Source organism: Apostichopus japonicus, chromosome 20 (assembly GCF_037975245.1).
Source record: "Apostichopus japonicus isolate 1M-3 chromosome 20, ASM3797524v1, whole genome shotgun sequence".
NCBI classification, from domain to species: Eukaryota; Metazoa; Echinodermata; class Holothuroidea; order Aspidochirotida; family Stichopodidae; genus Apostichopus; species Apostichopus japonicus.
Window position 1 is genome coordinate 20112839 of NC_092580.1, and position 12652 is coordinate 20125490.

The following is a 12652-nucleotide window of genomic DNA, read 5'->3' on the forward strand; positions in this document are numbered from 1 at the left end:
ATTTACATATGGCAATGGAGTATACTTGGCATAATCCTTCATATCATTTGTTTGGGACAGATCTTTATAGCCAACAGTATCTGCTGAAGTTATAAGTTGCATCAAATTTCTGAAGAAAGTCAGTTAACATTAATATATACATCATATTTGCTTCTCAAATGTCAGTCCAGCAAAACTTTTAGATGGCATGTAGATTTGATTCCATTATCATTCAGAAGAAGTAAAGTAGTTGACTGACATATAAAAATAAATATAGTCATAAGGTCTAGCTATATAACCATCTGATATACACATATAAACTATATATTTGCATATAAAGTGCTGTTCATGTAGAATGTAAAGACCTCTGGTACTGGGATACTTTTCACGACTGCAGTCTAGCTGTTGGAAAATCAAAGAACTAACCAAAGAAAGGAAATTGCTTGATGACAATTTTAAAGATCTAGAACAGTTTATTATAATCTCAAAATGATCATTTATCTTGCCAATATCCTGGATAAATTTCCCATTTTGTTGGGTTTCATAGAAAATTGTCAGATAAAAAACAAACAAAAGAAGGTCATTGGTTCACACACACCCACACATATTGCCCTAATTGTTATTAAGTACAGTACTAGCTATATAGCATTCTTATGCTTAGATACCCATAAAACCTTCTTGCCTTTGTAAAACTGGTTTGATAAGCAATATTAGGTAGGATAAACATATGTATTGCCTGTCGGAACGTTTTGCTTGAAAGCAAACAGGTTAGAAAAAGAAGTTTGTACATTATAGTGAATTCCATAATGTTAAAATAAGGTGGCCGTACATAGAGGGTCAATTGGTTTTAAGCACCTTTAGAGAGGGGGTAGTTGCTTATTGCTCAAAAATACAAAAATTTGCAGTTACCTCGAGATAATTACCTTACCTTACCTTGTAAAATGTATGAGAACGATAAGGATCATAATACCATCAGTTTGGTGAACCCACAAACCCTTGTTTAATTGAACTTTTCTTGTTTCATAATAATATGAATGATGTAAGAAGTTGTGTTGAAACATAAATTGCCAAGAACCCCCCCCCCCCAAAAAAAAAAAGGTGTTCATAAGCTTGTCTTTTATAGCTTTGAATTTAGAGAGTCCCTACTCTTGACTTCAAAGTCAAATTTTGTCTAAAAGGTTTATTTTTGCTGTGAATGTTCCACAATCTTGTGATATAATATAAATGTACTTTAACGGATAGATTAGGTAACACCTGAAAACTTAATTTTAATTTCAACCTTATTAGGTAACACCTGAAAACCTATTATTAAATTCTACCTTAATCCACCAAATCTCACCTGGAACAATGAACTTAAAGCATAAGTTTGTTTTCTGCAAAAAGCTACAAACTTTAAGTTATGAAACATACTTGGTTGGACACAATATTTCCTGTGTTGAATTACACCATTATTACCACATGAAATAAGGAGTCAATAAATGACAGTTGTCAGATTTATGTGTTCTTATAACATATTATAACTGCCCAGAAAGATGCCACAGAGAAAACTAAAATATTGAAACTTCTGTCAGAATATGGAATTTGCTTCTCAGCCATCATTCTGAGTGCAGTTTAGTAATCTTGTAGAAGCTGTCCGTCCATCTACCTCTGTAGGGTAATATTATGAAAGTGATCTCATAAGCTGTTACATGTAATGGCGTTAACATTCTATTTTATTCTGCTCTGTGAAAGACGGCAACAGTAAGCCACAAATCTCTGCCTTACTCATATTGAATTAATGTCTGCATCATCTCAAATTATATCGATGAAATTCAAGACATCAGACTGTAGATCTGCTATGGACGAGGGAGGTACAAGTCTGCTCTTGCATTTGACATCAGCTGACATTCACTTCCCTCCTGTGTGTGTCTGTGTTTCATTTTGTGGGAAGTTTTTTTTTGTAGGATTTTACACAAGTGATGGTTGTTACTATGTGAAGAGAATGTGCAGTCATATGTCAATGAGAGCTAAAGATACCAACCACAACCTCTTGGCATTTTAATCCTGTGAAAGAGGAGGTGAAGGCTTGAAGGTGAAGGCTTGGAGGTGATGATAAAGGGGTACTGGAAGGGTTTACCTTGACAACACAGTTACCTTAGTAGCTGCCATTGTTACATTATCGTTGTAACCTCCTATTGATTTGGGTCTCAGTGCTAATATTTTAATAGCATTGTGGGTCATGGTGTAGATGGAGCTTAAGGTGTATATTGGCAAGCTGCCAAAGCACGCTACCATAGTAACAGGTTGAAATCATTTCATTCAGGTACTATGTTTTACACTGCATTTCAAGATAGCAGTGCTCCTGGTTTACACCGATCTGTGTCAAAATATTTAGGTAACAAGTAAATGTGAGGCAAGCTTGACATTTGCTTTCATTTTTATGACTTTCTTTGGATTCCCTTCAGAGGAGAAAATTGGCTGCGATGAAATATCCCATTTCTGATCTTTCCAGGATATTGAAGTTTACATGGAAGGCTAAAGAAATTTATCTACTGGTTTTGCTGAAGCAAACTGTTTATATAACTACCCTGGTTTACTTTGAGCAAATACGTAAAGTGGTTTGGCTGCCATCATGAGTAACGTAAAGTAAACCTTGTTAAATTGGCTGAAATTGTTTTTCTTTTTCTCTGGTTTTATTGCTTAACTCATGCTTCTACCCTCCTCCCTCAAAGTCATTAAAAGATGTCATCTGTCTGTTCTACTTTCTCTTTAGCTTTTTACCCTGTATTCCTCTCCTGCATTATAGAATGTACATATTGACAAAATCAATTGACTGTTTCTGCTCATTTTCCAAGTAAACATTTATCTATCCTCCTCTCCCGCCCCCCCCCCCCCATTCCCTTCGTCTTCTTCTTTCTCTTGTGTCACCAGCTTTTTGAAATGCTGTAAGCTGTTTCTTCCTTTAAGATTTCCCGAAAACAGCTTGAGGGCTGGTAAAGGTATCAAGCTTGTTTTCCGAAATTCTGCAATAAAGTTTTGGATGCGTTACTTTGAATCCTTATTTCTCCTCATCTTCAAATTAATCAGAGCCCTCCCTATAGATATCTAGGAACAAATCTTTCGAGCAAACCCCAAGTGAGATATAAAGACCATTTGCATCGACTTAAATCGAGTGACAAAATAGCTGGTGCAGCTTTTGAGTTTTGAAATTGGTTTTGATTAATAAAAGCTGAGTATATTCACTCTGGATTTATCAATCCTATGAGGACTTCGCCAGTCATAACAATTTTTTCACCTTAGCTGTCAGATATAATTTACACACACAGCTCAGCGTGTAAGAAGTTTAGTGTCAGAGGTGTTAAAATGCATGAGTGATTATCACTGGTGACCGATCCCCCCCCTTCCCAAGGGGGAAGATTCTGTTTGTCGCCCGAAAAAACTCATCTTCTTTGGATGAGCATTGGAGCGTGTTCGTTATTGGGATAGGGAAGCTGATTCAAAGTGTGAAGTATTTATTAAGCTGATCTAATAGGGGAGTACCAAAAAATAAATAAATAAATATGGTGAAATAATCCTAATTTAGGTCTTGCTTTTTGCTATTCTGTTATAACATCTTCATTTTTCCTGCTTTCTAATGAAAACAGAACGTTTTTTAGGTCTGGTACTATTCAGTTTCAGGTTATTTCTATTTTATTTTAATTTACCCTATATGACAAAAGGATGAGGACAAAAGTTACATAAGTGATTATTATTTTTGCTATGGTTATTTCCTGTAAGTTGCTATTTCATGTCGGCTATAATGTTATTTTCTGTCATCTATTGCTATTTCATGTTGACTATTGTTCTTCTATCTTTGAAAATACCCAGTGAAGTCTTCTTGGACAATGTATTATTGTAATGAAAATTTAAAATGTGTTCCACGATAGCTGTATATGAGTTAGGACATAATTAAACAACCGTCTCGTCAAATTTATGATCTAATGTAAACTTGTAGAAATATTGAAAACAAACAAGCATTATGTATAGATATTTTACCAAATATTTGAAGTGAACAATAAATAGACCAAAAAAAACCCATACCATATGAAGCTATTGTTGTGTGATTGGCTGCTGTCGTGTGGTAGACAGTGCTATGCACAACATTATACAAAATACATAATCAATTTGAAACACAATTTTAGCAATGACCATTGAGAGAAACTGTTTAAGTTTTCTGTTCATCCATTCATCTAATTTATTAACAATATGTCTTGGTGATGTCCTAAGCTTTGGTATCTCAAGTCAGCATCACACTGCCTGACTGAAATTGACACTCAACTCGGCTGTCCTGTCCCAGTTTTCGACGGTTATGAAGACTTACAGTTGACCCCGACACACTGACCAACTAATCATCACCTAGCAACTCATCAGTCATATCTCTCAAGCTGTTAATCAGACAAATATATGCTTTGGTGAAGTCTTGTAAATTGCAGTTTGCTGGTTGGCTATGATTAATATGGAAAACTGTTCTTTTAAGTGTAATCACTATTTGCATGATAGACTGGTCTCAATAACATTTTGAGGAATTTATTTTTCACCAATGTATATTTTATCTTGAATAGCTAAATATATATAAATGATATTGATTTGAAACCAATGCATCCATTTGTTTTTCACTTAAAATTATATTATAACATGTTAAATGTCAAATTGCTGCTGTCATGGTTGTAGAACCTTTTGCACTGGTATTTGAATTCACCAATGCTATTATGAATTAAATTAGATTTGCTAAGCACCTGACAATTAGTTTTATGTCCATCAGAGTACAGTAATGTATAAGTGCCATTATTTCTTTGTTTCCACAGGATATCAGGAAATGCTGCCCTCACTAAAAATATTCACGAATCTGTCAGCCAGCAAATGAAAAAGAATTTTGCAAAAACAAAATGGAAGGTAAGTTGTTAATATCTTTACTGTAAAGGATTTCTTGACGATGAAGAAAAGGTGAGATGTTCACTTAAAATGTTGTAATGCACTCTCTAATGTCATGCACTTCATCATAATCTTAGAAGCCAAACCAAGTTTAAATTTCAGATATTCAAAATAAAACTCAGAAATGGATTTTAGCATTCCAGACATTCTGGGTTGTTTAATTAACATGTCGGCTTGAAAGTGATTCCAAGTTTCTGTAGAGGACAACAACATTCTCAGGCTTGCAAAATGATAGTGCCAGACCTCTCCAATGGTGATATTTAGTAAATTTGTCTACTGATAGGTAAATGTAGACAAGAAAAACCTATTAAAGTTTGTATCCAGGTCAGAATTTTTAAATTCAAATACCATGTCCAAAAATATGCATTTCATGCAACAAAAGAAAGGGTATTAATGACCAAATAGTTGGCACATTTTCAATAAACTATTCTTTCATGTCATGCTTCAGAACACTCGTACTGACAGTATGAGCAGCTATTAGGCTAAAAGTTGGAACTGTTTTTACTGGCAGTATTCATACTATAAATAAGTCTTAAAAGATTATATGAGAGCACAGTACAGGGTGGAAATTAACATTAAAAAAATATGGCTGCCTGTGCTCTAAATATTGCACATATTTCAGCACAAATGTTCTGGCCTCACCTAGGTGTGATATCCGTTCGTGACATTCAGTCTGTTTACCGGCTTTTGTTAACAAAGTGCTCTTTATGATGCAATAATATCAAATTTGTTCTACTTCTAGCACATTGTCACCTGATTGAAACAAACTATAGAATAAAAAATAAAAACCACAAGCATTAAATATTGATAAATGTCAAAGAGAACAAGTGATCTACTTGCTATTTTTTATTCCCAGGGATCAATATAATCTTTCTTTATATATCAATTGGTTCGTGAGTTCCTCTTTTCATATTGTTGGCGGAGAATGGTGGGGGAGGCAAAGTATAATTCTTTATTGCGTCAGTATAGTGATTTTGATACTTTTCTGTGTAGTTTAGTAGGTGCAACACCTTTTATGACTTTTTCATATAATGTCAAACGGCTCTAAAACCCTTTTTGGCCTAATATCCAAACGTTCAGAAAATATAAAGATAAAAACCTCCCAGGTCTATACTGAAATACATGGACGACTTGCAGTTGAAAATGTCACGAGAGATTAAAATCAGTCTTTGCAATATTAAGACAAGCACCATTGCATCATCAACCTGGTGGGACATTCTATAAAATCACGTCTGTGCTTAATATATACGCTGCTGATCAATTGACATCTTTCTTCCGACACCTACACATCGAACAAAGATCGGGAATGGAAAGTCTGGCAACGTGAGAATGTTAAGTGGTTTCATCTTACCCATGGATAGTTTGCTCTTTTCTTAGTCTTTTCTTTCCCCCTTTCCCATTTTCCCAAATCGTACGACAGCAGAGCCAATTGTCACAGCATTTTACAAGTGGAAGGTATTAACAGAGCGTGTAAGAGTCATTGCAGAAACAAATTTTTCATGGATCACCAGACATCTGAGTTGCTAATATCATTCACACCTTAACTTTCCTTCTTCCTCCTCTCTTTTTTTTTTAAGCTGAGGGGATGGGAGGGGGGTGGGTGCTGAACCCCTTTATTTACTTTATACCTTTTCTCTTGGGTGTTACTCAAGTTTATCTATAACAAAGTTCTCTATTACAAAGTTCTATTGAAATGCATTGGTTCTATGCACTCAGCCATCCTCATTTCATGGAAATGTTACCCCCCAAAAAAAGATGAAATGAGGAATTTCTGTGCTATCCAAAAGGTTAGGAAATTTGTAATTGATGGTTGTTCAATGACATTAAATACCAAAGAATGTAGTTATGAAAATGAATCAGGTTGTATAATTCATACAAAAATGACTGTATCAGGAAAGCTGTGATTTATGTGTTTGCTTTAGTGAAAGAAATCTTACTAAGAAAAGAAAGTTTTACTTGATACAAAAACTTTCTGGGCACTGGCAAAAGTTAAGAAGAAACCTAATACAATAATATGTACAGCTTGTGAACAGAAAGGTGGGAGGGTGCATAAGGGGCGTGTTCTTGCCTAGTTTTAAAAAGTGCTGCTCTCTGCATTTATATTAGACTTTTTTACTCTTTCTGGTATAAATGAAGTATATTTTTTGTCCATTTTTGCTATTAAAAAGTGCCCAACAACAGTTATAAGTAAAACAAACACTATGATTAAACAATGTATGAAACAAGGTCAGTTGAAAAGATTGGCATTTTGTTGACAAACATTCAAATATGGTGGCACAGAATGTACATGTGATCCATTCTGTCAGAAATTTGTGAGATAATTTTGTGGTTTGCTCCCTCAAATCAAAGTCACATGTCAAACTTGCCTTCAAACTCCCCCCTCTCGAGACTGAACCCTCCCTCCTCTGCCGTTCCCTGTCATTAAGTCCTGTTCGTGACTTGATCTATATCGCTTTTAACTAGTTAAACTGACCATGTGTACTATAAACCTCTATGTTTACCCTCTGTCGAGGAGCTAATTTCCTCTGATCATGCAGTCCAATATTAAAGTTTGATTCAATACTTCAAATTTAATATTGCAAGTCTTGGAAATGTTATAATGTAGGAAAATTGTTCATAGGTAGTGGGTATAATTCACACATCTTCCTTGTGCATATTTGTTATAACTTAACCGAGCCATCTTGTTAAGTAGAGACGAGATAGACTTCCAAAGCAGTTAGTTGTGGGATAGGACATAGAAGAAGTGCCCAAGCTGTAATTATTAAAGCATTCTTTAGAATTTTGATTGGAAAAGTAGAAATTTTCATTCAAAAGACACCCATTTTATGGTGACAATTCATCATGATAATATACTTCAATCACTTACATTGTTATTCTCAACACTCCCACAGGGAGGATGAGATGTTGTTGTTCCTTTTACCAGTTAGGCCATCATACAGCTATGTCAGTTGCCATAGCAACAGTTACCATGGTAGTAGTTAATTGAATAGGGTTTTCTACCATTTGAGCAATGTGAAATATGGATAATCAGAAAGTTAATACTTTGAATTATATGTAACCATGGCAACACCATTCATGCTCACATTACAGGAAAAGTAGAAGAATTAGTCTGTATTGCCCAGGAATAGCAATCGACACAATGTTTATAGAGATCAATAGATGCAAAATAATGGCAGACTTAATGGTTGAAATTACATACATGATGCAAATCACAAATGTTATAATGGATATATATTTTAACACTGCATTGGTGAAAACATATCAATGTTCTTTTCTAGTTAAGTCTTGCCTAAAGGAGTGGCTACTTAGCTCTGTGGGTTTCAATTATGCTACAGCTGATATCAAAGCTTAGGTTTCCATCAGTAAATCTTCAACATAGATGGCATTATATACATAAAGAGCTTTCAGTGGGGTCCGGCTGTCAGATGATGCCTAATTACACCTAGAACCAAATACTCAACAAAAATAAATAAATATTGAACGATAAACTACAGGAGTCTTAATTTACATGAGCTTGGTTAAATACTAAGGCCTCAATTAAAGCTCTCTGCTAGGTTGCCTAATGGTTAGGCCCTTTCCCTATTAAATTTGTCTGTTTTGATTTAAAGTTTGAAGTAGACTGTATGAGAGGCCTTTATTCTCTGGGTGATGTGCAGCATACAAGGTTTCCTTAAACATAATTGGTTGTCGATACCTGCATCACAGAAGGTTCCTGACCATGAATTGTGACAGGTTTTGCGAATGTCATGCCATTAATTAGTCTAAGAAGATATGTCAGTTCCCATTGCATCAGTCACTTGTCACGGAGATGATTAAAGGGCCTCGAGTGGCATACAGCTTTTTTTTCTGATTATCATCTTGTTTTTAATAAAGGTAATATTTGCTCAAAGATTTGGTTGAATTTTCATGGAGTGGGGATTGGGCAACAGTGTATTCCATAAAAGGAGACTGTTAGCTTTATGTATCTTTAGTCCTCTTCAACATCTTTACTTTGCAATGTACCACTTGCATAATTCATTTTCTGGAAGTTTGAAAACTCAATCAACTCAGTTGTCTGGGAATACTTTGGGGGAAACTGTCATGAAAGCATTCTTGAAAACTTAATACTGACTTTGGGTCAACATTCCATCCTAAATAAAGATCATCAGGTTACACTGAAAGTTTAGAGCCAGGCTTCCAAAAGTTTTCCAGGATCAGTTCCTTTTGATTCTTATACCCACCAACCAATCTAGACTATATATAACAACTTTTGCTAGTGACAATTGTTTCAGTTAATCATGTAGCAAAATTGGGTGTGAAAATTAATAACAGGTAACAATGGATATATTCTTTCCTCCACAATTAACACTATAGCTGTGCCACATGCTATCCTTTTTATTTTTATTACAATTTTTGGTTGAAAGTACTGAAAGGTGAATGCATAGTTGTTTAATTAAACTTCAGCTCCTTTGTTCCAGTATAGGCATGCCTCATTAGGAATAGCATTACCATTTTTTAGGCCAATCAGCAGTCCTGTAAGCGATGATCTTAGAAGTCAAATAGCAGATTTAAATCTTTAATTTGATCCCCAATTAGATTTGACTTTAATTAACATGCATCAGTAATTCAACTTAAAACTAGGGTAATTAAACCTGTGTTCGAACAATATGCCGTGCATTACAGGCCAAAACTTGCCATTCACCAAGAAGAAAATATCGTCCTTAATCCTTGCTAGAATTTTTCTCATAGCAAACTTGTCCAAACTCAAGACTTTCGATTAGAGAGAGCTCTGAATAACAATCATACTGTTTGTCATATAAGATTCAGTTGAGGCACAAGGTAAACAGTTATTTTTCCACACCATAAAATTTATTAACATTGGATGATAACTTCCTGCCTTGCAGATGATTAATTTACTGACGTAATATATCTTCAATTAATTAACAGTCATGACCTTAGCTGCTCATTCCACGGAGCAGATCTACTTGTTAAGCAGCATACTGTAGAGGAAAGAAGGACCCCAGTAATTCTAGTGGTAATTCAAGAGCTTTCTAATGCAGAAGTGAATGCTGTATTGACATTAAGGTGGGCCTGCAATGGGCTCTAGTTTCCTTTAAGAGGCAAAGGGTATTCATGCATTCATACAATAGTTATCTGAGCTTTGGAAGTAGTCTGAATTAAGTCAGAGTTGAACAAAAAATTTCTCAATACATCTCAAGAAGGTCATAGTCTTTTATACCCTGACCTTAAAATCTACACTGATTGAATTTAAGCTTCCTTTTTGGTAAAAGTTATACAACGAAATGGAAGCTTTGTAGCCCTTTCTCTCTGCTTTGATGAAAAACTGATCACAATCCTATTTTTAATTGTGAATGTTATGTGCATGTTATAACAGCTTTATAAACAAGGAAGGATCAGGCGTAATGAAATAATTGTAATTTGGCTACCAACTGTATTCAAGTTGGTAGCCTAATGTTACTTCCTAACATACTAAACTAGAGTACAGTTGATAACACGTTTGGTGAATATAAATGGCGATACTTTTATGATTGATCCAGCTGTAATCCACACAGTTTCTGAAGCAAAGTATTTAAATTTTAATTGAAATAATTGTTTGCTTTGATCACTATAATAATGTATAATCTATGTAATAAAAGCCAAATGTTACTTCATTGTTTAGTCCTAATTAGATAGTTCAGTCAAGTGACTTGTAGAGCTCTATTATATCAGTAAAATGGCCACACTTTTCAATCTTTGACCTGCAGGTTAACTTTTTAACTCAATTATATTATCAAATTACGGAGTTGTGTGAGGGTATACAGCATAATACAGCCAAGTAGTTTATAAGGGATGCAGGGAATATGTTTGAATGCACTATTAAACCGGTCGTTCGCTCATTATTTTAATCCAGTTTGCTCCTGTATTATGCAAAGCCTCCTAATGAATAGGTGCTTGCAAGTTTGGTCATTGCCATCATCATGTGTGGTTTATACAGATCTCCTTAATTTAAAAGCAATTTTCTGTTCTCAGTTACTTCTTCCCTCATATATTCTTGTTTCAGAAACAGCCACAAAAAAAAGCAACAAGATGAGCAGTAATTAGTTGCTATGAATTTCAAAAATTACATGCATTTTTCATACATGCAAAAACAGGAGAACAACAAAGGTGATTTTGGTAACTGAAATTCTCCACCAGTGCACATGTGATTTGTCCTAGCACATCGATGCGTGCGTCATCAAGTTTTACATTGCCACATGAACAACATCGGAAGAAGCATACATATGGTGGTTTTCAAATTCAGATATACTTATAGCTTAGGAAATGAGACCTTTAAAACCCCTGGAGGCGCAAACACTGTTATAATATGTATACAACTTGGAAAAGTGGACATAAAGTAGTAAAGATCGAACATTCTAGGCTATCTATATTTGACATTTGTGAAGCCTAAAAAATACGCCCTTCAAAAAAGTTTAAAACAAACAAATGAGCTGCTCCACTTTGTTTGCCAAATGATAAGAGTACAGTGTAGAACAAGCATGTTTAGTTTCCCATTGAAAGTGCTCTTGAAAAGCAAAATCATTTGAAAACACAGCTGCTGGGTATATAATGGAGGATAGTATATAAACTGGTTCAGATTGGAGTCAAATTTTATCTTTCCTGTTTTTTGGGGGAAATTATTGGAAACAGAGAAAGAAATTACTGAATATATGTCTCTTTTTCCCGTTCATTTTTGCAGCTGAATTAATATATACTTTAAAGGTCATCGTTATTGCTCCCAATTAAATGCTAGAATGTCAAAGAATGGTCGCTCATGTTCAAACCTCAGTGATCATTTTACTGCACATATCACGTGGGACTATTTTTCCTCTGTGAAACATTAAATCGTCTAATTGTACTTGCCTATCTTTGGGAATAATTACTCCACGGTTCCAGCTATCTTGGAGATCTTGCCGACAAGTTTATTACAACACTCGCCGGATATCTTGCATTAAGCTACAAGTCAAAGAGATGAGAAATATAAAACGTGTCGACTGTTCTCCTGTAACAATTATATTTCTTATATCTACTATAAACTTACTTTAGGGACATATAGTCTTATTTTTAGTCGTTTGATTCAAACCACGTTCTTGTGGAATCAACCCAATGAGAGAACACACACGCTCTTGGACATACTGCAATGGACATGATATCAAAAATGGCCTCAATCTCTTCCCATGGGATATTCATTCAACATACCCCAAGAGAAAGCCATTTGTCAGGTACCTCCTGTTATGTGCAGCATAGCGTATCAGAGGATTCAAGGCCTCTAGTTAACCATTAAGTAAATATGACATGCAATGATGAGGTCAGTGTCCTATACTACCACCAGCAATATAGCTTAACTTTAACCTGACATTCTCAAACCCATCTCAAGAATTTGTGCCCTCAAGTATGATATGGAATATATTTTATCTGCGTAGTGGACATCATATATCTATACACTTCAACAGACACTTTTGCCATACTAATTTGCTATATGCTAGTTGATATCTGCACTTTTGGCCATGTATAGAGAGAAATGAGACATTTAGTACTCATGGATTATACTGCATAATACTCATACTTACACACAGGGCTTGACACAACCCAAGGCACCGATGGCAAAAAGCTGTCGTACCCTCAATGTTTGCCAAGATGCCCCTGAAAAATACATCCTACTGCCGCAAAGGTTGCCATAATGCCCTTTTTGTTATGTCATCAGTTC

At 35.1% G+C, this 12652-nt stretch overlaps 1 protein-coding gene across 1 annotated transcript in view; it reads left to right on the forward strand.

Annotated features, from left to right (window-relative positions):
• The window catches only part of LOC139960829 (calcium/calmodulin-dependent protein kinase type 1-like), a 127039-nt gene that overhangs the window by 83941 nt on the left and 30446 nt on the right, over window positions 1-12652 (forward strand). The window contains exon 8 of the mRNA XM_071959414.1: window positions 4803-4890. Within this exon, the coding sequence (XP_071815515.1) occupies window positions 4803-4890 (88 nt within the window). The remainder of the gene's footprint in view (window positions 1-4802; window positions 4891-12652) is intronic.